This window comes from Eumetopias jubatus, unplaced genomic scaffold (genome assembly GCF_037043125.1).
Source record: "Eumetopias jubatus isolate StellerSeaLion01/CBP00866 unplaced genomic scaffold, mEumJub1_p1.0 scaffold_11, whole genome shotgun sequence".
In the NCBI taxonomy this organism is placed as follows: domain Eukaryota; kingdom Metazoa; phylum Chordata; class Mammalia; order Carnivora; family Otariidae; genus Eumetopias; species Eumetopias jubatus.
In genome coordinates this window covers 55,870,437-55,898,154 of record NW_028274817.1, presented here as the reverse complement: position 1 = coordinate 55,898,154, position 27,718 = coordinate 55,870,437, and the positions used below count along the sequence as shown (strand labels likewise).

General features: G+C 35.5%; 1 protein-coding gene across 1 annotated transcript in view; it reads left to right on the top strand.

The window, feature by feature from the left end:
* DACH2 (dachshund family transcription factor 2) overlaps positions 1–27,718 on the top strand; it is a 902,406-nt gene that overhangs the window by 240,473 nt on the left and 634,215 nt on the right. Inside the window, exon 2 of the mRNA XM_028101436.2 lies at positions 7,511–7,549. Within this exon, the coding sequence (XP_027957237.2) occupies positions 7,511–7,549 (39 nt within the window). The remainder of the gene's footprint in view (positions 1–7,510; positions 7,550–27,718) is intronic.

The window sequence follows — 27,718 nt, the reverse complement described above, 5'->3', positions numbered from 1 at the left end:
TATTATCTTTTATGACTGAGTACTATTCCAATATCTATATATATACCTTATCTTCTTTATCCATTTATCTGTGAATGGACACTGGGTTGCTTCCATAATTTGGCTGTTGTAAATAATGCTGCAGTATACATAGGGGTGCATATATGTTTTTGAATTAGTGTTTTTGTATTCTTGGGTAAATGCCAAGCAGTGGAATTACTGGATCATATGGCAATTCTATTTTTAAAAAATATTTTATTTATTTATTTATCAGAGAGAGGGAGAGAGAGAGAGAGAAAGAGGGCCCACAAGCAGGGGTAACAGCAGGCAGAGGGAGAAGCTGGCTCCCCTTGAGCAAGGAGCCCAATTCAGGACTCGATCCCAGGGTCCTGGGATCATGACCTGAGCTGAAGGCAGATGCTTAACGGACTGAGCCACCCAGATGTCCCTCTATTTTTAATTTTTTGAGGAACCTCCATACTGTTTTCCACAGTGGCTGCACCAGTTTGCATTCCCAACAACATGAGTGTTCCTATTTCTCTTTACCAACACCTGTTTTTTTGTGTGTGTTTTTGATTTTAGTCATTCTGACAGGTATGAGATGATATGTCATGGTGGTTTTGATTTGCATTTCCCTGATGATGAGTGATTTTGAGCATCTTTTTATGTGTCTGTTGGCCATCTGGATGCCTTCTTTGGAAAAATGTCTTTCATGTCTTCTGTCCATTTTTTATTTGGATTGTTTGTTTTGGGGTGTTGAGTTTTATAAGTTCTTTATATATTTTGGATACAACCCTTTATTGGATATGTCATTGGCATATATTTTCTTCCATTTTGTAGGTTGCCTTTCAGTTTTGTTGAATGTTTCTTTTGCTGTGCAGAAGCTTTTTATTTTGATGTAGTCTCAATAGTTTATTTTTGCTTTTGGTTCCCTCGCCTCAGGAGACATATCTAGAAAAATGTTTTTATGACCAGTGTCAGGGAATTTATAACCTGTGCTCTCTTCTAGGAGTTTTATGGTTTCAGGTCTCCCACTGAGGTCTTTCATCCATTTTGAGTTTATTTTTGTGTATGGTGTAGGAAAGTGATTCAGTTACATTCTTTTGCATGTTGCAGTCCAGTTTTCCCAACACCATTTGCCTTTTTCCATTGCATATTCTTGCCTCCTTTCTCAATGATTAATCAACCACATAATCGTGGGTTTATTTCTGAGCTCTCTATTCTGTTCTATTGATATATGTCTATTTTTGTGCCAGTACCATACTATTTCGATTACTACAGATTTGTAGTATATCTTGAAATCTGGGATTGTGATATTTCCAGTCTTGTTCTTCTTTTTCAAATTGCTTTGGCTATTCAGGGTCTTTTTTGGTCCCATACAATTTTAGGATTGTTCTAGTTCTGTGGAAAATGTTGTTGGTATTTTGATAGGGGTTGCATTAAATCTGTAGCTTGATTGGATATTATAGGCATTTTAATAATATTTGTTCTCCCAATTCATGCTCATGGAATATCTTTCCATTTTTGTTATCTTCAATTTCTATCATCAGCGTTTTATAGTTTTCAGATACAGGTTTTTCACCTCCTTGGTTAAGTTTAATTCTTGCTTTTTTATTCTTTTTGGTGCAAATGTAAATAGGATTGTTTTCTTAATTTCTCTTTCTGTTACTTCATTATTAGTGTACAGAAATGCAACGTATTTCTGTATATTCATTTTGTATCTTGCGACCTTACTGAATTTTTATCAGTTCTAGTAGTTTCTTGGGTGGAGTCTTTAGGGTTTTCTATATATAGTATCATGACATCTGCAATAGTGAAAGTTTTACTTCTTCCTTGCTGATTTCAATACCTTTTATTTCTTTTTGTTGTCTGATTGATGTGGCTAGGACTTCCAGTACTATGTTGAATAAATATGATGAGTGTGGACATCCTTGTCTTGTTCCTGACCTTAGAGGAAAAGGTCTCAGTTTTTCACCATTGTGTATGACGTTGGCTGTGGTTTTTTCATATAAGGCCTTTATTACATTGAGGTATGTTCTCTCCAAACATATTTTGTTGAATATTTTTATCATGAATGGATGTGAAATGCTTTTTCTGCATTTATGGAAATATCAGAGTGGTTTTTATCTTTACTTTTATTGATGTGACACATCATATTGATTGATTTGTGAATATTGAACCACCTTTGCATCCCAGGAACAAATCCTACTTGATCGAGTTAAATGATTTTTTAAATGTATTATTGGACTTGGTTTGGTAATATTTTTCTTAGGATTTTTTTTATCTATGTTCATTGGAGATACTGGCCTATAGTTTTCCTTATCTGGTTTTGGTATCAGAGTAAAGGTGACTTCATAGAATGAATTTGGAAGTGTATTTCCTTTTCTATGTTTTGGAATAATGAGAGAAGACTAGGTATTAACTCTTCTTTATATGTTTGGTAGAATTCATCTGTGAAGCCATCTGGTTCTGGACTTTTACTTGTTGAGAGTTTTTTGATTACTGACTCAATTTCATTACTAATAACTGTGTGTTCAAATTTTCTATTTTTTCCTGGTTCAGTTTTAGGAGGTCATATGTTTTTAGGAATTTATTTGTTTCCTTTAGGTTGTCCAATTTGTCAGCATATAATTTTTCAAAATCTTATGATCCTTTGTGTCTCTGTGGTGTTGGTTGTTATTTATTTTTCCTCTTTCATTTCTGGTTTTATTTGAGTCCCTTCCTTTTTTTTTTTTTTTTGTTTCTGATGAATCTGGCTAAAGGTTTATCCACTTTGTTGATCTTCTCAAAAACCCAGCTCCTGGTTTCAATGATCTGTTCTATTTGTTTTTTTTTTTTGGTTTCTATTTCTTTCATTTCTGTTCTACTCTTTAATTTTTCTTTCTTTCTACTCTTTTGCGGTGTTGTTTGTTCTTTTTCTAGCTTCTTTAGGTGTAAGGTTAGATTCTTTGAGATTTTTCTTGCTTCTTGACGTAGGCTTCTATTGGTATAAACTTCCCTCTTAGAACCATTTTTGCCGCATCTAGAATTGTTCTGACCATCGTGTTTTCATTTTCATTTCTTTCCATGTATTTTTTTATTTTTCTTTGATTTCTTGTTGACCCATTCATTGTGCGGTAGCATGTTATTTAACCTCCATGTATTTGTGTTCTTTCCAGGTTTTTTCTCATGGTTGATTTCTAGTTTCATAGCATTGTCATTGGAAAAGATGCATAGTATGACTTTGATCGTTTTTAATTTGTTGAGACTTGTTTTGTGATCTGTTTTGGAAAATGTCCCATGTGCACTTGAAAAGGATATGTATTCTGCTGTTTTGGGATGGAATGTTCTGAATATATCTGTTAGATCCATTTGATTTAATGGATCATTCAAAGCCACTGTTCCCTTGTTGATTTTCTTGGATAATCTGTCCATTGATGTAATTGGGGCATTAAAATACCTTTTTATTGTATTACTATCAATTACTCCCTTTATGTTTATTATCAGCTGCTTTATGTATTTGGGTGCTCCCATGTTGGATCATAAATATTTACAACTGTTATATCTTCCTGTTGAATTCTTCTCTTTATGATGATGTAGTGTCCTTCTTTATCTTGTTAAAGTCTTTTTATAAAGTCTATTTTGTCTGATATAAGCATTACTACTCTCACTTTATTTTCACTTTCATTTGCATGGTAAATGTTTTTCCATCCCTTCACTTGCAGACTGCATGTGTCTTTAAGTCTGAAATGAATCTCTTGTTGGCAGCATATATATGGGTGTTGCTCTTTTATCCATTTTTTTTTTTTACCGTATATCTTTTGAATGGTGCATATAGTCAATTAACCTTCAAAGTCATTATGGATAGGTATATATTTATTGCGATTTTGTTACTTGTTTTTGTGGTTTTTCTCTCTTCCTTCTCTTGCTCTCTTCTCTCATGATTTGCTGTTTTTTTTTTTGTTTTTGTTTTTGTTTTTTGGTGATATACATGGATTCCTTTCTCTTTTTTTTGCCTATCACCAGTTTTTGATTTGTGATTATTACCATTAGGCTTGTATATATAACATCTCATGCATATAGCAGTCTGTATTGAGTTGATGGTTGCTTAAGTTTGAACCCATTCTAAAAGCACAACATTTTTACTCCTCTTCCCCAAGCATTTTAGATATATGGTATTGTACTCTATATCCTTTTATTTTGTGAATCCTTTGACTGATTTTTATAGCTATAATTAATTTTAGTGCTTTTGTGCTTCCTACTTTTATTACTCCTGCTTTCCACTCCGGCCTACACAGAGGTTTCCTTTCCACTCAGTGTCGTCTTTAACATTTCCTGAAGGCTGGTTTAGTGGTGTTGAATACCTTTAACTTTTGTTTGTCTGAGAAACTCTTTGTCTCTTCCTCTATTCTGAATGATAGCCTTGCTGGATAGAATATTCTTGGTTGCAGGTTTTGTTTTCTTTCAGCACTTGAATATATCATGCCACTCTTTTTAAGCCTGCACACTTTCGGCTGAAAAAACAGCTGATAGCCTTACAGAGTTTCCCTTGTATGTAATGTTTTCTTTTCTCCTTCTGCTTTTAAAATTCCCTCTTATCACCACATTTTGCCATTTTAATAAGTGTGTGTCCTGGTGTTGACCTCCTTGGGTTGATTTTATTGGGGGCTCTCTGTGTCTCCTGGATTTGGATTTCTGTTTCCTTCCCATATTCTGGAAATTTTCAGCTGTTATTTCTTCAAATACATTTTCTGCCCCCTTTTCTCTCTCTTATCTTTCTGGGATCCCTATAATGATAACATTTTTATGCCTTATGGTGTCATTGAGTTCCCTAAGTCTATTTTCATTTATTATTTTTATTTTTGCTCTTTCACATTCTGCTTGATTGCTTTCCTTTCCTCTGTCCACCATGTCACTCGTCTGTTCTGCTTCCTCTAGTCTAGTTTTTATTTCCTCTAGTGCATTTTAAATTTCAGTTATTGAGTTCTTCATTTCTTTTTTTAAAGATTTTATTTATTATTAATTAATTAATTTATTTATTTATTAACAGAGAGCGAACACAAGCATGGGGAGCAGCAGAGTTCTTCATTTCTGATTGGTTCTTTTTTATGTTTTCTATCTTTTTGTTAAGGGTCACTCTGAGGCTTTCCACTGTTTTTCCAAGTCCAGTGAATATCTTTATGGTCATTACTTTAAATTCTCTATTGGTCATGTTACTTATCTTTGTTTCATTTAGCTCTCTTGCTGTGATTTTGTCCCTTTTTTCATGTCACATTCCTTTGTCTCCTCATTTTGTCTAACTCTCTGTGTCTGTTTCTTTGTGTTAGGAAAGTCAGTTATGTCTCCTTCTCTTGAAAGTAGTGGCCGTATGAAGATGCCCTGTGGTGCTCTGCAATGCAATGTCCCTGGTTCACCATAACCTGGCACTTCTGGGGTGTCTTCTATGTTTGTTGCATGTACCCTGCTTTTGCATTCAGTATAGTTGTCTGCAGTGGCTCTCTTTGCCTCGTGGTCGGGGTTTGATCCCTGTGTTGTTAGGAGGCAAATCTGCGGCCACTTTAAGATTGATTTGAATCAGACCATGCATTTGCCAGAGCTGTGGCAGCACCAAAATGCAGGGTGCTCTCCTTGTTTTGTCCCCTGAGAAGCTGTCATTGGTGGGTGGGTCCTTCAGTCAGACCAGATGTGTGCTCCCAGCCCACTGCTGGGTTTGCAGTCGGAATGGTGTTTGTGGTTATCTTCTTCTTTTCCTGGGGCAGGAGTCACTTTGGAGTACTTCTGACCTCTATCAGGTTTGCTTCACTCTATCAGGCTTGTGGCACTCCTTTGGATGATCTCCTGCCAAGGGCATGTTGGAAGGGGCATGTCCACAGGAGAATGTGGGGTGGGGCACACAGTGCCAGGAAGATCTAGGCTATTCCACTGCAGAAGGAGACCCCCAGCCACCCTGGGAAAACTGCCCAGTCTGGGATGGAGGGGATGGTCTGTAAAAGAGCACAGGGGTCAGGCAAGCTTTGTGGAGAGTGCTCATCCTGCACTGGTTCCCACAGTTGTCTGGGTAGGTAGGCTGTAGGGAAGTGGAGGGAAATTGCACCAACAAGCTCTTTCATTCTAGGAGTCTTCCAAAGATCCCTCCCCCAGCACATATTCTGAGATTAGTAAATAAATCTCCTTCCTGTATACCCTAGGCATTGTTCAAACCGTTGCTTCTATGCTGCGTTTCAGTGGGGCTGTTTATTGTGCTGTTTAAGGGCAGGGACTCAGGTTCCAATCACTCTCTGGCTTTCCCAGAGTGGAGCTGCTGAATTTTAAAGTTCCAGGTGTTAAGACTCACTGATTGTAAGAACTCACAAAACAGGTTCTCTTGGTTTTCAAAGCCAAATATTATGGGAATTCATCTTCCCAGTATGGGTCCCTAATGCCTTTGGTGTCTGGTATAGGGTCTGCTCCTCTCTTTTCCTAGCCCAAGATGTCCCTCCCTCCCATGGACAGTCCTATGGGTGAGTTTGGCTCCTGACCATATCTCTGCCCTCTCTACACTTTTTGATGTGGCTTCTCTACATTTAGCTATGGAGAGTCTGTTCTGCCAGTCTTTGGTTATTTTCTGGTTTATTTACTCTGATGTGGATATTATTTAGGTGTAACCACAAGATGAGGTGACAAGTAGGGTACAGGGATCCTCCTACTCTGCCATCTTCCCCAGAAGCAGCATGTTGTTTTAGATTTTATAGTTCCTCACTAAAGAGTTTGGAAACACTAGGAAATACTATACTATTAGAAAGAATGTTTGTTTTGTTAATTAAGCTAATTTTGTGGGTTTTTTATTAATCTCTTTTGTATGTGTTTATTTTGTATGGGTGTGTGTATGACTTTGTGTGTGTGTGTGTGTGTATGTGTGTGTAACCCTTTTCGGAAGGATGTAAGATAGTTTATTATTGCTCCAGAAATAAGTGTATAGTGAGCTGTGTGATTAATAGCTCCATGTTTAGAAAATTAAGGCATAACATTGATATTGGTTCACTTTCATCATCCTGTTGGCCAAATGAAAATGGGGGGCAAAACCCTAGAAAGAGATTTTTTTCCTCCTAAATATATTGGAATACCCATTGGGATGGGAAGAAGACTCTTGAGAGAAAGGAAGAAGACACAATATTGCAGAAACTTTCTTAGGAATTGTTACGACCCGAGGCCATTTTTTTTTTCAACAGAAATCTATAACCTTTTTTCCTTGCCTTCATATATGGAAAAGCCCTAAACAAGATGACATTTCACATTATTCTTTACTCAGTGGGGATTAGACCAGAACTACAATAGCATTGTCCATATATTTAAAACATTATCTTAACAATAACAATTCAGGCTTTCTTACCTTCTTTGTGCTCTTCCCTTCTGGTGTTTCATTGTGTGTAATCTATCTAAAGTTCCTGAAGAATTGAACAAGATTTTTTTTTTTGTGAAATATAATAAAGCCTTGACTAATTGGAAGCAAACTAACCAGAACTCTCAATTAACCAGTTTTATTTATTTATTTTTTGCTATACTCTCCTTTTAGAAGGAAGAGGCAAATGACAAGAAAACAAGCTGTTAACAGGTATTTATGTATTTATTTTTTAAAAATCAACTTCCTGGGAATGTCCTGGAGCCGGTATAGATTCAGCCCAACTTCAATAATTTTGTTCCCTGTACTGTAATTATTAAGGTAGGAAAGTAGAGCCATTTAAAATTTTCAGAGCAAATGCTGAATCTTTCTTAATCCTTAGTTAATAATAAGAAATATGAAATCCAAATAGCTAATTAGACCCTGTCTATCCATTTGAGGGTACTAGTTAATTGGGTCTTCACACTTTCATTATTGGCAGTAATCATTCATATGTATTAACTGGGAATGGATCCTAGGACCATGCAGTGGGGAGATGACTTCCAGTCACAGGGAACAACTCCTTTCCTGGGAACTAAAGCAGAAGCTAGGAAAAGGCTGCAAAGTTGATGTGGGTTGAGTGAGGGTCATTGACACAAAAACCATGACACCTGTGTAAAATAACGAGAAGGTAATTCACTCATCCCATGACTCTGGAATGCTTAGGAAGGTACATTCACTTTTGCAGGGCAGCACAGGTTATTAAGTGTGCTGGTAAAGCAATAAAGGAAAAAAAATAAGCCATCTAATCTTGTGGAGCTGTTCTAAGCATTAGGCATGGATATATTCTGTAAGCATGCTAGTAGTTCTAAAATATTTGAAATTATTTTTTTCTAAAAATACATTTTTTTAAAAAAAATTGGAAGTCTAAGAAGATTTATGTTTGAAACTTCTTAAAATTATCTATGGCAATTTCAGTTGAATTGCAATGAGAGATACCATATTGCTCTAGACTTTATACCTTTTAGGTTGTAATGTGGAGAATAATGGACAGTAACTCAAAGAAGCAAGGGAAAAAGAGGGCAACCCATGGTAATAAAGTACAAAAGTACATTTTGATATTGCCTGACAATTGTGCCCCCTCTTCTCTTCCATATACCTTTCTCAGGTTAAATCACCCTTTGGTGACTTTTCCCCAATTTCTTCAGGGCTGCCCTTGATAATATGTTTTATCCATATTTTTTTCTACAACAAAAATGCCATAGGGTTATGGGGGAGATGGGGACCATGCCGTGTGGGTTTTCAATGTAGAAAATGAAAACCACTATGGTGATGTTTGTAATATCTGGGACATTTCCTTTCTAAATATTACTTTTAAATATCATGCACACTAAATAATACCCAAGTGACCTGAAGCAGTGGATGTGCCTCCTTAAGTGCCAAACTTTCTATTAGACTGTAACTTTCGTGTTGGGGGAGACTAGAACCCACTAGATTTCATTAATGAATGATTTTAACTGAAAAACTTTACATAGTTTGAGTTTTGAGTTTAGGTTTGGGATATTGAAAGTAAATGTTTTTGTATTTTAAATGAATGCAATTGAATTCAGACACTGAAATTGACTTTCATTTTATTTTAATTTTCCTGGTAAAATGACATGCAAATTAATATAATGTTCTCTTCATTAAATTAATTATATCAGTAGTTTATAACTGTATAGATTTATTTTAGATTAATCAGAGCACACATTACATATATACATATGTATGTAATGAGTTTTTACATTTGCTGTAATCTGAGAAAAACCATGAAATGTTCTTAAAAGTATATGCACTGATTCACTTACATAAACTACAGAGAAATAGGAGAGTCGCAAACTCTAATGCTTACTGATGCAAGGCTGGTAATGTAAATGAAAGGCCATAAGCAATAGGAAGTGGTGGGGACTAGGGTGACCTAGAGAGTATATATTCTTTCCAAAGGTGTCAGCTATTACTCAGTGTAGCTGATTGCCACCATGTGGGAATGTAGGCCAAATATTATTAAACTCTGAGTTTTTAAGAGAAGCCAGGAATGCAGATTTTTATATGAAATTCCCTAATTCTTAAATGTTGGTAACCAACTCAATAAAAGCAAAAACAAAACCAAAAAAATAAAGAAAGGAAAAGAAAGAATAACTATGTAGGCTGAAGAAAATCATCTATGGTCTGTATCTAGCCCATGGGCTGTCAGCTTGCGACCTATTTTAAATTGTAAATCCTCTAGGTACTGCAGTTTAAAAAAAAAAATCACAGTATGTTATAAATACACCCGAAGATCTTGATCATGGAAAATTCATGTAAAGTGAATTAAAAATAAGTGGAGTGCTTGTAAATAATTCTCCTGGGACTCAAAGTGGTGGTTATGCACGTCGTGATTTTTTCCTTACTATATGGAAATAACCAAGATAGTTTTCCCTTAATTTGGTTTGAAAATTAAGATAAAATTATGATTTTTTTTGCTTTCATATTTATCAATGAAATGCAGTATGAAAGATCATTAGTGCCACCTCCAAAGAGAACATTTAAATATAGGTTCTGTCACATAACATAATTATGGCTTCTATTTAAAACCTAATTCATGGTGCTTTAATAGGAAGAAAACTATATATAGTATGTGTTCTTTTAATTTTAAATTGACTTGCCTTTCAACAAATTTCCAATTTCTTCTAGCAAAATTCCTTTATTTTTACAAATGGTTAAAGAAATAAAAGAAATGTAAGTAGTTAACACAATAAAACTTCATCTGAACTTTTCATTGGCATTGGCAAAGATAAAACAAAAGTTGGTCATCTGAAATTTTTGTTTGAGGTAACTGATTGATCTGAAACTCCACTTGTTTGTCTGTCTTGCCATGGACCTTAGCACATAATCCCACTGTGCCACAATGCTTTTAACATTTGTATGCCCCTTTTATCACTGGCAATCCAAAAGTGTATTTGTCTAAAAAGGAAACAGTTAATTCCAATCTTTCTAGAAAAAAAGAAAGGAAAAAAAAAACAAACTTCATTGTTTTAATGGCTCCTATGATGTGCACTATAAATCCTTAGTCAGGGTGGTCAGTTAAGGGGCACCTGGGTGATTCAGTCAGTTAAGCATCTGTCTTCGGCTCAGGTCATGATCCCGGCTTCTGAGATCAAGCCCCACGTCGGACTCCCTGCTCAACAGGGAACCTGCTTCTTCCTCTCCCTCTGCCTGCTGCTCCCCCCTGCTTGTGCTCTCTCAGTCAAATAAATAAATAAAATATTTTTAAAAAGGGTGATCAGTTAACATTATCATTTCTGATGAGAAACTTATCAGAGGACTAAAAAAAGAGAAAAGTGAAATTAGAGAAAGAAAGGAATGCACAGTCTCAAATTCTAAATTAACTTAAAAAAGCCTCCCATTTGTCAACAAATTATTCTAGTTGCAGATTTAACACAGACATATATGAAAGATGAGAAATTGTTGGACAACTTGTCAATATATATGATGTGCAAAATAGGTGATGTTTAACTAAATAGAATTTTTGTAGACAGTGCTTCCCTTTGTAGCTCATCAAATAGTTTTGACCACAAGTAATCTGTTGTGTGATAGGTTGAACAATGCTTAAATATACTAATTAATTATAATTGTTCTCTAAAAACTCTAACAACTGGAAATTCTTAGTTAATTGGTTAGTCCTCAGAGGTAGAGAATATAAGAAATGAGTGAGTATTTGATACATTTAACCAGTGTAGACATATAAATAAGGTAATTCAGGAAAAAATTTGATGAACAACTGCTACTCTTATTTTTGCCAGAACATAATATCTAACATTTTTCAGACATGATATCCCAGGTTATTTTAGTTCATTTAATCTTCATAACAACCCTACAAGGTAGGTGATATTATTGTGATCCTTGTTTTACAGATGATGGTACTGAGGCACAGAGAAGGTTAAATGACTTATCTGAGACCACACAGCCTACAAATATCAGAGCCAGCATTTAAATCAAGGCAGTCTGATTACAAAGTTCATATACTTTGGATCAATATATTTTATAACCTGACAACTGGAATCAGACTAATTACCAAAACACCTCATTTCATTATATATATATATATATATATATATATATATATACATATATATATATTTCTGAAATCAATTTTGGTAGCATCATTTCGATTGTGTAATAAATTAGCAAGATTGATTATAAAATAGCTCAAATAAATCAAGAGATAATGAGAGACAGTTGTGGACCAATAACCAAGTCTACATTTTGTTACATTTGATTCAAAGCTCATTTTTTAAAAAAAGGTATCTGTAAAGCATTATTGATATAACTAATGCTAATCTCCTTTCTCCTCCACCCTTCATTAGAGTTAACCACCGTTTTAAAATTTGTGTGAATTATTGCTTGGTGTTTTTTTTTATCATATGTGTATTTATGCACAAACAATATGCAGTATTAGTTTTTGTGTTTTTAAAATGTACCTAAATGGTTTGGTACTATACTATTCTTTTGTAATCATTGTTTTTACATTATGTTTTTGAGATTTATCTAAGTTGATACATGCTGATCTAGTTCATTCATTTATTTTTTAATTGTCCATTCTACTATCTAATTGCATGAGTACACCACAGTTTGATTATTCTTTACTATATTGATGGACATTTAGATTGTTTTCAATTTTTTGTTATTACATAGAGTGCTGTAAATGGACATCATGTTTTCTTGTGCCTTTGTGGGAGAATTTTTCTGGGGTATAAACCTAGAAGTGAAATCATTGAGTTGTGGACTATGCACATCTTCAAGTTTAATAGTTATTGTTGAATTGCTCTCCAAAATCGTTCTGACTTACATTCCCACTAGTGTTATACAATAATTCCTATTTTCCCAAATTTTACCAATGTAGTAGAGTGTTTTTAGAGATTTTATTTATTTGAGAAAGAGAGAGAGAGTGAGAGAGAGGGAGAGAATGAGTGTGGGGGAGGGCAGGGGGGGAGAGAGAGAGAGAGAGAGAGAGAGAGAGAAGCAGACTCCCCACTGAGCAGGGAGCCTGATTCAGGGCTCGATCACAAGACCCCAAAAATTATGATTGAGCCAAAGGCAGATGCTTAACTGACTGAGCCACCCAGGTGCCCCTGTGGTAGATATTTTTAACAAACAATTCCTTTGAAGAAAAAAATAATTATTTTTATTGATTCTCTTTCATGATTATACCCAGAGATTAAACACTGATTCTGATCACTTAGGGCACATAACAATGCTTACTGAAACTATTTGTGTCATTATTCTTCATTTTAAAACATATGTAGTTCGGATATGAATAAAAATACTATTTAAAATTTGTAAAGTATTTTCCAGGTTACAAAGCACTTTCCCATAAAGCCTCATTTGATGAGAGTGTGGTATAGCAGGAAGAGCTTTGGAAAGAGTCAGAAGTCCATGGACTTAAAACAACACTGAAAATAACTCTGTGGCTTGGGACCTCAGTTGCCATATCTGTAAAATTAGGATGTTGGACTAAACAGTCTCTTAGAGACATATTATATAACCTTTGATCTATAATGCATATGTTCCCTTTTCCCTGAAGCTATAATTTACTTATTGTGCATAAAACATAAAGACAAAATTGAATTTTATCAATTTGTGAAAAGTGTTATAACACTCTCTGGCATAGTTAAGATCATGTTTATCTTATTTATCCTATTTATCTTTGTGTTTCTCTTAATTTAAGGACAGTTGGGGTGGGAGTGGGATAGAAGATTGGAGCAGAATCTCAGCATTATGACTAGACAGTAGCCACACACCATCTTGAATTAATATTCAATGTTTCCCATTCTGAATCATCACATTACAAATGCTGAAATATAATGAAAGTCCAACTACAATTTATTATGGTTTTGCGTTTCTCCTCAAGTTCTTTTTAAATATGTTTCAGATTCAGAGAAGAGGTCTTTAATATTTTCAACTCATTTAAGATTTGATTCCAATAATGCTTTTATTGTGCTGCACATAGCTACTTAAAGTAGAGGGAGGACTCAGATTGACTATTCTGTCATATTTTCTTTTTGGATGGGGGGGTAACTAATTGAATTTTGTGTTTGGGGAGATTTTTGATTGGAATGAGCTGGATCTGTACCCTAGAGTTTAACAAAGAGCTTTTGGGGTTTCTTAGATTCCATGTGTACTGGTAAGAATGTCCAGTTAGAAAACTGTCTAATATTGTAAGAGATTAAATTATAAAAGGTATTCAGTTGGGGCACTCCTGGGTGGTTCAGTAGGTTAAGCGTCTGCCTTTGGCTCAGGTCATGATCCCAGGGTCCTGGGATCGAGCCCAGCATCGGGCTCTCTGCTCAGTGGGGAGCCTGCTTCTCCCTCTGCCTGCGGCTCCCCCTGCTTGTGCTCTCTCTCTCTTCCTATGACAAATAAATACAATCTTTAAATAAAATAAAAGGTAGTTAGTTGAAACTGATTTTACTTAAACTCCAAGAATTATCAGCCTACCACACACTCACATATCATCACACATTTACACACACAAATATATCCTATCTCTATCATAGAATACCTATTATTTTCAATTACTTTAAAAAAATCTTTGAAAACATGAATAGAGTTATGTTTTTAGTGAAATTTCTACTTATGGAAGATGGCAATTCTGGCAAACAAAATCTAAATCAGTTACTCTCCTGTGATGATGACATTTTTAGGGACTTCTCTATAAGTAGTCCTGGGAAAAATTTTTGATAATGGCATTCCTGGGGAGTGAACTGAGTTCCTACAGTGTTTCAAATCAGATATTACAAGAAAAATGTGGTTCATACACTTTGTTCAGATGATCTCCAGGTTCATACAATTCAAATATGTATACCTCATTGTTCAAATGTGACAATAAGCCTGGAGAATCCCATGTAACTTGTTTTTGAGGGTTTGTACCTACTCGCCTATTTGTGAACTGACTGTGGGACTCCTATTTAAGAAATTCCATTGCTATTTTTGCTAATTGGCACCCCATTTTATAGTTTAAGCAGATTCTGATAACCACTATTTGCCTTTCTCTGTTACTTCCACAAGTTCAGAGGAACTTGTGCCAAATTAATCTAGATTAATTTTGCCTAGATCCTACCTATCCTACAAGGAGATTTAATTAGGTTATCTAACTTTTTCAATAAGCACTACATAAATCACTTAAAACACAAGATATTGCAAAACCTTTAAGCTAGTTTTATAAGTCAGAGCATTTTCACAACAGCACTTCTTGGACATAATACACTAAGTGGCTGACAAAACTATTGAAAAATCATTACTTTAAGAAAATAAATATTATGGCTACTGTTAAAATAAAAAAGCGGGGGCGAGGCGCCTGGGTGGCTCAGTCAGTTAAGCGTCTGCCTTTAGCTCAGGTCATGATCCCATGGTTCTGGGATTGAAACCCTCATCATGCTCCCTGCTCAGTTTCTTTCTCTGCCCCTCCCCTTGCTCATGCTCTTGAGTTCACCTTTATCTCTCCCAAATAAATAAATAAAATCTTAAAAAAAAAAAACAGGAAAGGTGGAAATACAAGTATTGTTGTATTGCCTTTATCATCTGTGTTTCTAAAAAGTGCTCTTTATATTTGAGATGTTAATGGATCTTTACAAAATAATAAGGAATATGTAATATTCCTTTTTTAATGGAGTACTACATATTTGTTAGCCTAAACAAAGCCTTGGCAAACAACATTTATTTTTTGTCTACAAAACATTAAAACAATGGACATTTTTATTTTTACCTCTGTCTCCAAGAATTCCCATGTGTTTTGCCATGGATGGTATCTAAATAATAATACTATAATATAGTATGGTAAATACTCCTTTTTGCTATTATTGAAAACCCAGTTTGAACCTTGAGCAAGTCATTTACATGAAGTTTCCTTGGGATTACCTACATTCTTGTCCACTCTGACCTTGTAAGTTTGCTCACAGTTGGAAATATAATGCAGAGTGACTAAGATAATGTTGTTTACACAGACTTTAAGTGGATTGACATTATAGTCAAGCAAGTGTCACATCACCCAAAGTGAAGGAAGACTTAATTACCATAATCCTGTGAATACTAAAATTTCTTGGTCATGTGTAGAATAATAATGTGTAATGTTCTGCATGTTACATTTAATAATGTGAAGGTACAATATATTAGGTCTCAGACTGTGTGTTGCTTTAATATAAATGAAAGGAAAGTGGAATTATAGAAGGAAAATGTACTTTGTAGTAGGATGCTTGTCTGAATGTTCAGGTGAAGTCTGTCTTTTTTTTTTTTTTAACTTAGAAGAGTTGCCTAGTGATGTGAAAATGAAGGGACTGCTAAAATATCCCTAAGTCTAGACACCAGTGGGTAGGTGACAGACCATGAATTTCTCTGGAGGGGCAGGGTAGATTTAACTAAATGACTGAGACAGGATAAAAAGGAAAGGCTGATAACCACCTATTATTATGCAATGAGGAGCATATCATTATTTTACAAAGATAGTGGTGACATTTTCTAAAATTGTATAGCCCTAATCTTAAATTTGTCAGTGTAACCAACTAGTTGCTGAAACAGAGTTGATTCTAAGACCCAGTATGAATGTATTTAAAAAGGCAATGCATTGTTCCTAAATTGGTAGGGTTTGTAATACATCTTGATGAATGCTACAAAATAATGTTAAGAAATGGGACTACTATGCCAAAATGGCCGTTCTTTGGTTTGTAGTCCTTGAAGGAATTATGTTCCATGGCAATGTGCTCTACAGTCCTGCAGATAGATAATGTGAAGTACCCTGAAGACTAGTCGTGCTTAGTGTTTTTGATAACACTATGTTTTCAATACAAAAAATACATTTGCTGCAAGAGTTCTCCTTACAGCATATTTGGACTCCAAAGATCTGCTGTTACTTTAGATGATCATCTGGAATTTTTGTTTTTTAACTAATCCTAATGTTAAGAGGGGGCAAGTATAAAATGATTTAGCCATAAAACATAAAACATTGTTTTTAAATAAATCCATTAGAAAACTGAGATGTAAAAAATATGTAACTCAATCAACTGATTTATGTAAATGATATATTATTCATAATCCACAATACAAAGTGCTAGATCATCTGATATATACAGTGTTCTAGATTTTTAAAAAAATACATGAAAGCTGTTTAAAACATATAAAATACTGAAGGCTGTTAATAACAGCAGCCATGTTTTGATTTGTTACAAGTAGGAGAATTTAAAGCATTTTGAACTGATACATCATTATAAAATATTCTCCCCACAGACAATATTTTTATTTAAGTATTAAAATAAAATTATTTGATTTTTATTGATGAAAATCAAATGATTTGGGCATTTTCAGTTAATTAATTAATAAGATTTTATTTACTTATACTAGAAAGAGAGAGAGAGCTGGGGGAGGATCAGAGGGAGAGGGACAAGCAAACTCCACACTGAATGCAGAGCCTGAAGTGGGGCTCCATCTCAGGACGCTGAGATCATGACCTGAGGCAAAACCAAGAGTTGAACCCTTAAGCGACTGAGCCACCCAGGCGCCCCAGACATTTTCATTTTAAATGGCTAGTTCTAGCCAAATAATATATTACTGTAATACAATTGGTTAGCAGATCTGTACAGTTATGTTGCTTTAAGGTGAAATTAGCCTAAATAACAAAAATAGTGATTTTATATTCTTTATGCTGTAAGAGTTTTACAAATACCCATTAAATCACATATTGATATATCTAACATATTAAGTATAAAGTGGTTTTTATTTTTTGATCATGATTTACATTTGGCAGTAAAGCACCTACTGAACATTATATGAAAAGATTTGGGACATCTATTTGAGGCAGCCCATTAAAAAATAGTATATACATATTTTACTTTTGGTTGCATTAAAAACAAATTATGCTTTCCTTAATTTGTATTTGTCCAGTTTTCCTGCTTCAAAAATCACTGCTTGTGTTTTTGGAGTTAAGTTAAACTACGATTTGTATAGAGATAAAGGAATTTTTAATAAAGTTGGGCTTGGCACAAACAAGGTGGTTAGAGGCAGTGTTTTTTTTTCTTTTAATGAAATTTTTATTTTAGAACAGCTTTAAATTTATACAAAAATTGCAAAAATAGTACAGAAACTTTCCATTCACTCTGAACTCAGTTATCCTATTGTTAACATCTTATAATTAATGAATCAATTTGTCACAATTAATGAAGCACTACTGATACACCATTATTAACTAAAGTTCAGACTTTGTTCAGACTTCCTCAGTGTTTTCTTAATGTCGCTTTTCTGTTCCAGGAAGTAGGGTACCACCTTACATTTAGTCATCATGTCTCCTTAGATGCCTCTTGGTTATGACAGTTTCTCAGACTTTCCTAGTTTTGGATGCCTTTGACAGTTTTGAGGAGTACAGGTCGGGTATTTGTAGAATGCCCTTCAATTGGGGTGTGTCTGGTGTTTTTCTCATTGTAAAATTGTGTTTGAGGGAAGAAGACCACAGAGGTAAAGTGGCATTTTCATCACATCATATCAAGGGTACACACTATCATTATAACTTATTACTGTGGCAGTTGACCTTGATCACCCGGCTCATGTAGTGTTTGTCAGGTTTCTCTACTGTGAAGTTACTTTTCTCCCTCTCCCTCTTTCTATTGCTCTGGAAGTTTTTGGAAGGAAATCACTATGTGCAGCCCACAGTTAAGGGATGGGGAGTTTTACTTCACTTTTGTTCTTTTAAAGATTTATTTATTTATTTGAGAGAGAGAGAAAGAGCACGAGTGTGGGAGGGGCAGAGGGTGAGAGAGAATCTCAAGCCGACTCCATGCTGAGTGAGGAGCCCAACCTGGGGCTCAGTCCCACCACTGTGAGATCATGACCTGAGCCGAAACCAGAAGTCAGAGGCTCAACTGACTGAGCTACTCAGGCGCCCCTGCTTCACTTTCTTAAGCACAGAGTATCAATATAATTTATTTGGAATTCTGCATGGGAGAGTTGTTCCTTCTCCATTATTTATTTGTAATTTATTATCTATTTATTTAATTATTTATTTAATCATTTATTTCAGTATGGACTTAGGTATTTATTTTATACTTTGGATATAATCCAATACTATGATATTTATTTTATTGCTTAAATTTTTCCAGGTTTGGCCAGTAAGAGCTCTTCTAGTTGCCCATATGTACTTTTTACATGCTCCAATCATTGTGTATTTTTTTTTAAGCACTTTCTTACTTTCTACCACTACGTAATGCTTCAGGCTCATCTTGTATATTTTTTGCCCTAGTCCTAGATTCAGCCATTACAGGAAGTTTTGGTTAAGGGACAATTTGATCTTTCCAATTCTGAGCAATTACTGGAGGTGGCTAAGAAAGAAGGTTAGGGGAACTCTCTCAGTTCCATTTTCTTGCTGGTACCCTATATTTTCTATCATTTTGATAATGCATATAAGCTTCATTGTTTCACCACACACATCTGCCCTTTCTTTCATAATATTTAATAAGGAGAGAATAAAAAACCTTGTAGTCTTCAGTAGTCACAAACATTCATGGTCAAGTATAGATTTAGAAACTCTCCAACATACATGTCCTTTCTGCAACCTGCGCCTACTCTGCATCCAATATAGTAGTTTATCATCAGTTCCCGAGTCACCATGGATTCATTTTTTTTTCCCTCAGAGAGGTTTTGTAGTCAAACAAGTTTGGAAAATATGGGGTTAAATACAAATAAAAATTTATCACAGGTCTTCTCAGAGCCTACAGTTCGTTAATTTGCTCAATGAACCTATAAGAGAAGATATAATATGCAAGACTTCTCAGTCTTTTTTGATTAAAGGAAACTTTTTATCCAGAGAACCAGCATTCTATGAAACACACTTTCAGAAATGCACTATAATGGTAAGACACCTGAATTTGTAGTCATACATCTTGTGTTTAATCCTTTCTATACCAACAACTAGCTCTATTATCACAGGCAAATCATTTAACATCTATAAGTCTCTGTTTTCTTGTCTATAAAATGGATCTATGAATGTCCCTCACAAGATTATTGTGAAGAGCAAAAAATGAGCAAACATATGTCAGAATGTTTTGGAAATGCTGAAATGCTGTGGAAATGTAATAAGCACCATGAAGGTAGGAACCATGCCTTTGTTTTGCTGACCACTTTTATATCCAGTATCTAGCATATTTTCCTGACATTTAGTCTTCAATATTAAATAAATATTTATTGAGCAATTAAATGGTATTACTATTTCTTACATTATTTTCTGTTTCCAAGTGCTGCATAGCAGCTTATGATATTTTATAAAGTGTTTTTCTTTTTTGAAATTAGGAGTCCATGTAACAAAATGCAGGTAGAAACGTACAGTTGAAGTGGCTATGTATATGCAAAAAATCCTTGTGATGCCAGCCTTTGTTTTGCTGAGCATGTGCTCACAGCCAATGACTGGCTGCATTCAGATTAGTTTTCATTGCTTCAAGCTGACCAGATTTTTTTTTTTTTTTAATAAGAACACTGGAGCTTTCACCTCAACACTGTGGTGATGTGAAATTCCTGCTGCAGAGTCACTGAGCTGGTGCTAGAAGAAGAGAAGTGCCTGTGAGCACAGGCTGTCAGAAGGCCCTCAGAGCCCTAGAGTTTGAGGCTACAGCTGCTTGGTTTAGAAGCAATTGGAAGTGCTTTGTCATTCCTTTGCAACCACAGGAGACCAACTAAAGAATTTTTACTTTCTTTGGATGTATAATTTGTGTTGATTAACAGTAGTTATTGGGTAGAGCTGCAGTGAGGTTGGTAGGGCAGGCCCTGTTAAGAAATATATTTTGGTGAGGATAGTAGTGTACAGATAGTAACAGGAACAGGGATCTCATATCATTCATTTTGCCTAATCCCCCACAAAACAATGCATTCTGTAGGTGTTTCCAGAGGTAAACTTTTTAGGTATCAGCTTCTCTTTTCAGAGAATCAATTGGAGCATGCTGATTTTGAGAAATTGCCAGCCTTCCTAGAAATGCTAGGTGATTATTTGAAGTCCAGAAAGAACCCATTCAGCTTTGGAAATTGTAAAAATATTTAAATCAAATTCTAGGCTTGTGAGTTAGTGAGAAAATAGAAAAGATTAGTTTAGAAGTCTTTCTTCTCTTAATATATAAATCATGATACATATAGCAAAGATTTGTCTGTCATGAAATTCATGGATACTGAAAAATAGAAGTGCTTTACTTTCAAAATGCTATATAGGATAATGGTATCCTAAATTTTTACAGGTGTTGGTCAGAGGTAGAAATTCTCCAAAGATACTTTAACAATTTGTAGCACTGCTCTTATTCACATACTGAGATGGTTAGAAATTCTCTCCCCCCCACCAAGTCTCCTTCCCTTTCAAAAGATGAAGTATAAATTTTAATTTAAGGCTTGTATAAAATAAGTGTGTAGGTGGAGAAGGGGGGACTTCATATTAGATTATATAGTGCTATGGGGGCACCTCGGTGGCTCAGTTTGTTAAGCATCCAACTCTTGATTTTAGCTTAGGTCATGATCAAGGTTGTGAGGTCAAGCCCCATGTGGGGCTCTGTGCTGAGCATGGAGCCTGCTTGTGATTCTTTCTCTCTCTCTCTCTGCCGCTCCCCTACCACTCATGCTTGTACATGTGCTCTCTCTCTCAAAGAAAAAAAAAAAGATTATATGGTACTATGCATTTGCCTGATGGATTTTTCCTTTTTCCCCTGAACCTACTACTTTCTTTTTAAAAGTGAGATTTCCCATTCAGAGTATCAACTAGTACCTTCATAAAACTATTCATTGTAGGTTTTAGCCAAATATATTAGCTCTTCATTTAACTGAAATGAATAGATTGTGGGACAAGACACTCATGTGCTCTTCAAAATTTTGTAACTTTCATAAATCCAGTATAACCACCTTCTTTAAAATAGGCATTTACAGGAAGGAGTTTTAAGCAAACATTTCAACTTTAATTTTAGAAATCTTTACTTGCACTTTGAAAATCCACTGAGTTTACTGAATTTGTAGCAGCAGCACAGCTAAGTTCCAGCAACTGCAAAAATAATTAGTGAAATTAAGTTGAAAATTTTGTAAACAAGGGAAGTTATTATTTATTCTGTACCACACTACAAATGTGGGAGGACATTTTAAATGATAAATTGGGCATGGACTGCTTTAATCTGCAAACTGAACATGATAGCAAATGGCTTGCATTTGTAATTAGTATTTATGGCCACAGAAGAGTGCCTCTTTTAAAACAGTGACAGGAAATTGATCAGTTTATGTTGTCATAGCAACCAAAGAGTTGCACTGCTTCTGTTGGATTTAGCCTATTATGCTATATACCCATGTTTAGAAATATATTTATGAACTATAAAGATAAACAACTCAATAATGCAAAAGAGGTTGGGATGCCAATATGCCAAACTGACTGAGTCCAAAAGAATGCTTGAACACTTCATAACAAGCTTAAGTGTTCTATGGTTGTCATGACATTTCTTTTACAAAGCAAATGATGTCTGGAAAAAATTCAAACTAGATGAAAATGCAAATCCTTTTATGACAGTATGTGGTTGTCACACTCATAATAACAGACAATAATTGATGATTTATGAGATGACACCAAGGCAACAAAGTCTTTCATCATTGGCACCCCTTGGTTACTTTCATATCAGGGGCTTGTGGGTTCCTATGAAAAGTTTCCAACATGACATACAAGAAAGTCTACTCATATCTTAATCAATTAGATCTTATTTGATGCAGGGTAGAAGTGTAGAGATTTTAAAATCATCTGACAAAGTGAAAGCTAGCAAAGTCTTTGGTAAAAAAAACTCTGTTAAACTAGTAAGCATGTTCAGTAGCTGAAAATGGACAGATTTGTTTCTGTCACTTAAGCCTTCAAAGAAAATCTGTAATGCTCTTAAGTTTGAGTGCAAGCTGTTAGGTTGTTTAAAGTTACTGTGTCTTATAATACCCTTATATAGGAAGGTGAGAGAAGGAGAAAGGGAGGCACTATACATTGACTAGCTTTAAGCTCAGAAGAAAGATGATTTTTAAAATTTGATTTTAATGTTGAGGTCTTTATAAAAGTGGAATAAATATGTAATTGGATGTTATAAAATGACTTTCATGTGTTTGGTAGGCTGAGGAGTAACATGTTAGTATTACTTACAGGAGATCCTCTATCAGTTTTTCTGTTAAACAATCTGTAAATTATTTAAAATATTGGAAATACAATGAACTTCCTTCCTTGGTTTTATTGTCAATTTATCAAAAATGAAAATTTTTGATATTTGGACGTCTACAAAGTATCCTGGATTATTCAACCACCTACTTGATTGAAACAAAGGGTTAGATCAGATGATCATTCTGAGGTCCTTTCTGGTGGAATTGGTCCATGATTTATAAGGACTTGTAGAAACATTAACAATTGGAGGTATTGAATGTAGAATACTGAAACTATCCAACTTAAATGACACGAATATAACATAAACATGAACATCAAAATTAACCTAGCTTTTATACATGAGGTTTTAAAAAATATGGATGTAAGGAATTTTCCAAGCACTTATTTCTTATCAAATTTTAGTCTTTGTGAGGATAAAAATCCATAATACTCATTTCCAGGATAATCCAATTGTATAAAGTAGGATCTCTGGTATTTATGCATTAATACTTTTTATTTATACATTTTCTGAAGGGATACAAAATCCTTAATTAACTCTGACTATGCTCAGAGTTTATAATTTTGATCTCAATTAATAGCTAAGAAAATAAAGTCTACTATTCAATGTCATAATGATTTACCTCAATTAATATAAAAAATTAGCTAATTTTGATTCTGAATCTTCTTCTAGGTGGTGGAGAAATCACACAAGAGAACATGATTCTTAATTCAATTAAAATGACACTTGCTTTTGGCTCAAGATTCTGCTCAATGATCTGGAATAGATATAAGATGGAGAACACATTGTCTCTATTTTCTAGGAGTTTATAATCCAGTTGACTAACTATAAACATGAGTCAACTGAGAATAAACCCAAAATATTAAATTAAGAAAGTGTGCAAGTGATGAATCATTAACTCCCAAAACCAATACTACACTATATGTTAACTAACTTAAATTTAAATAAAAACTTGGAAGAAATAAAGTATGATATGGCATTATATATAGACTTCAGGCATAAGAATCAAAGCTATTTATGATAAGGTAAATTTTTTGAAATGGTTGCATAGAGGACAATAAGTCAGGAGGTAAGAATATTCCAACTCAGACCTTAAATTAATTTAGGAAATTTGAATTGTCAAAAAAGTGCATTATTCTAGGTTTCGAGAGCCCACATGAAAAAAGGCACACAGATACAAATAATTACAGCCTATGATGGGAACACTGTAGAACTCTGCTTCACTTACATTGAAGTGATAACACTGGGGAATAATAAGAATAACATTTAGATATTGAATAGTCTCCTTATTTGCATCTTTATCTCCATTCTTAACTGATGGTGAGAATTAGTCCCTCCTCTACACTGTGGCACACCACTACGCCTCTTGATCTTGGAATAAAGTCCAAATATCTTAAATATGATTTTAAAGACCTTATATCAGTGGTTATCATCTGGAGATGATTTTGCTTCTACAAAACATTTGACAATGTTTGGACACATTTTTGTTTGTCATACTGGGGGTGGGTGGGTGGAGGTGCTACTGCCATCTAGTGGGTAGAAGCCAGGAATGCTGCTAAATCCTGTAATGTCCAGGGAAGTTCCCCAAAAACAAAGAATTACCCAGCCTGGAACATCAATAGTGTTGAGGTGGAGAAATGAGAAATGCTACACTTTATGGATCTAACCACTGCCTACTTTTTAATCTCATCTCTGTTACTTGTTCCCTTAATATCAATTCAATTACTTTGGTGCCACTGAAGATTTCATTTTCTTTCTCACTTTCAGATTTTCATAAACACTGTTCTCTCTACCTGGAACACACTCTGTTCCCCTTTTCACCATACTTTTGACCTTAATTCTGCTACACCTGCTTACTCTTCTATATATGCCTATCACTTAGACTCTTTGAGTTTAAGAAGTATGTTTTATTCATCTTTGTATCCTTATTGCTCAGTATGTTACTTGAGATGCAATAAATGCTTGTTAAAGAAATACATAGACTAGAGGAGGGTTTGGATACTTAGCTAAGCAAAGATGGTAAGGATCTGGGTGATTATAATAGCTATGGGAATGAAGAGGAAGAAGTATATTTGAAGGTGACTGCAAAGGGAAAATTCTGATGGATAGGTAAATTATTTGATGTGGATTGTGATAGAAGATAATTTCTGCAAGCCAGGTAGACTGAGGGAATGGGGACAGAAATGATGGAGTTAGGAAGGAAGCTTAATCTTGAGTCAGAGCATGAGAACCTATATTCATTGACTTAGTAATGCCTATAAGCAGCTGGAAATAGACTTCAGTCTGGATGAATGTATTAATTCTGTGATCATTTAACCTCAATTTATCTGTAAAATGGGAAAAATAGGAGTATCTGCCTGAGTGGGTGGTTGTAAGGATAAATGAGTTTATACATGTTAAGCACTTATCTCAATGTTTGACATATAGTTAACACTTAATAAATTCAGCTATTATTATTATTATTAATTTCCACTGCTATGAGTGTCCTTTCATTCCTTGGCTTTTGAAATGAAACCTGTGATACATCTACCACCTTTTCCATGAAGACTTTTATGATGATTCCAGGGAAAAATGATCACCTTCCTCCTCTAAACCTTATAGCATTTTAGTTTATCCACTTTTTGGCATTTCTCACATACTACCATAACTGCATATGTATTTACGTTGTAAGTTCCTTGAGGGTAGGTCTATGACATCAATAGAGGTGTGGTAATTGACTCAGAATTAATGTGTTCTCCCACCTATATTCAGTATTAATGCTTTTAATGTTTTCAAAGAATATCAGTTATGTTTTATGAAATGGAACAGAGCATCATTTTAAACTGAGTAAGTGCTAAATAGTTTGAATAATTTAAAATATGTTTGAAGGAGGAGTTAAGATAGTGGAGTAGTAGGGGGACAATATGCTATCCTTGTCCCTCCAGCACAGCCGTATAAATATTGAATCATTCTGAACACCCAAGAAATCAATCTGAGGACTGAGAGAACAAATGGCACATCTAGAGGGAGAAAAATGGCCACATGTGGAAGGTAGGAGCTGCAGAGAGTTGATGTGGGGGAGAACAGAATTACAGGTGCTGCAGAGGGGAGGGAGCCCTGATTATGGACAGAGAGGAGAGAGAGAGAGAGAGAGAGCAGTGTGCAGGGGATTGAACAAGAAAAACACTTCCCCCAAATCACTGACTGGGAAAGGGAATGGGGTTGACTATCACAAGATTTTATAAGCAGCAGAGCTCAAAGTCTGAAGTTTTAGAAGTCCATACCATCACCAGGGTCATGCCTGGAGGGCTTAGCGGTGTTCTGTGAGAAAAGAAAGCAGAGGCCCAGGAGTGGACAACATGGTCTGAGGATCCCCTGGATCCCATGGGGAGAAATAGTTCCCCTTCTTGGAGTGCATTTGGCAGAAGTGACACTGCCTCTCAGGGGACAAAATAGAAGGTGGGCACCATTGAACAGCCCCATTAAATAGCATAGCAGCAGAAGCACCAACTGAAGGCAGCTAACCTGGAAACCAGCTTTTGGCTGTGCTTTACCATAAACTCTTAGGCCTGTGCAGTCATGCAACTACTTTTCTGGGACAAACTAGCACTAGCCACAGTGCAGTGAGACCTTCCACCAGAGGATAAGCATGGGTCTGCACCATGCTGGTTTCCTAAAATTTGGAGCTTTGAATCCCAGCCACATTCCTGAGATAAAACAAAGGGATACTGTGCTGCCAGGTAGATGGATGGCTTGGACATAGATGAAAGCCTGGGATACAAAAGGGAAGATTGTTCACTCTTCTGTGAGGGCTTCCTGAACAGTGGTGGGCATGAACTCTCCTCTCTGGGGATGAGATAGTGGGGTAATGCCATTTTCCCCCTACCATCAGCACGGACAGCTTTCAGTGAGAAACATAATGCCTCCAGTGGAAGATGGAGCAGCTTAAACCAAGCTCCACCCCAATGAGCCCTGCAGGTGTATCTTTACAAGAGCAAGTTGGCCCAGGAAACAGCACCGCAGGCTGCTCCTCCAGAAGACTAGCACAGATGCCCTACATGCACCAAGGCTATTGATCATAGAGTGCTGCAAATCTTCTGCTCTAGGAGAAATAGGATCTAGCTTTTTTTAACAAGCAGACAAAAACACACTTAGTTAAAACTTGCCACACACTGGCCCAGGTCCAAACACTCCACACTGCAGGCAAGGAGAAATTCTGCAGAGGACTGATATGAGGGAAAGAGCAGCCAAAACACAAGAGCAGAGTGCACACAACATACAACACAAAAACTTCCTGAAGTGCTAGGCCTAGGACAGTATATGACCTCTTATTAGTATAGCCATTACTCTCAGGGCAGGAAATGGAACAGGTTTTCCTAACACACAGCAGACAGAGGTCTAGGCAAAATGCCAAGATCTGGAGACAATGAATCCCCCCCCCCAAAAAAAAAGAACTGGAAGAAGTCACAGCCAGGGATCTAATCAGAACAGATATAAGTAATATGTATGAACAGAATTGAAAGCAACAATTATAAGGATACTAGCAGGGCTTGAGAAAAGCATAGAAGACACTAGAGAATTCCTTTCTGCAGAGATGAAAGAATTAAAAAGTAGTCAGGCTGAAGTAAAAAAAAAATGCTATAACCGAGATGCAAAACTGAGTGGATGAAATGACAATGAGGATGGCTGAATTAGAGGAACGAATCAGTGATAGAAGATAGCATTGTGGAAAAAAATGAGGCTTAAAAGAAGAGGGAAAGAAAAGTATTGGATCATGAATGTAGACTTAGGGAACTCAGTGACTCCATAAAGCTTAATAACATTCATATCATAGGAGTTCCAGAAGAAGAGAGGGGGAAAAGGGGGAAGAAGGTTTACTTGAGGAAATTATAGCTGAAAACTTACCTAATCTGGGAAAGCATTATCCAAATCCAGGAAGCACAGAGAACTCCTATCAAATTCAAAAAAAGTTGGCCAACACCAAGACATACTGTAGTACAATTTGCAAAATACAGAGAAAATGAAAGAATACTGAAAGCAGCAAGGGAAAAGAAATCCCTAACTAACAAAGGAAGATAAATAAAGTTAGCATTAGATCTCTCTACAAAAATGTGGCAGGCCAGAAGAAAGTGGCATGATTTATTCAACATACTCAAGGGGAAAAATATGCAGCCAAGAATACTTTATCCAGCAAGGCTGTCATTCAGTATAGAAGGAGAGATAAAGA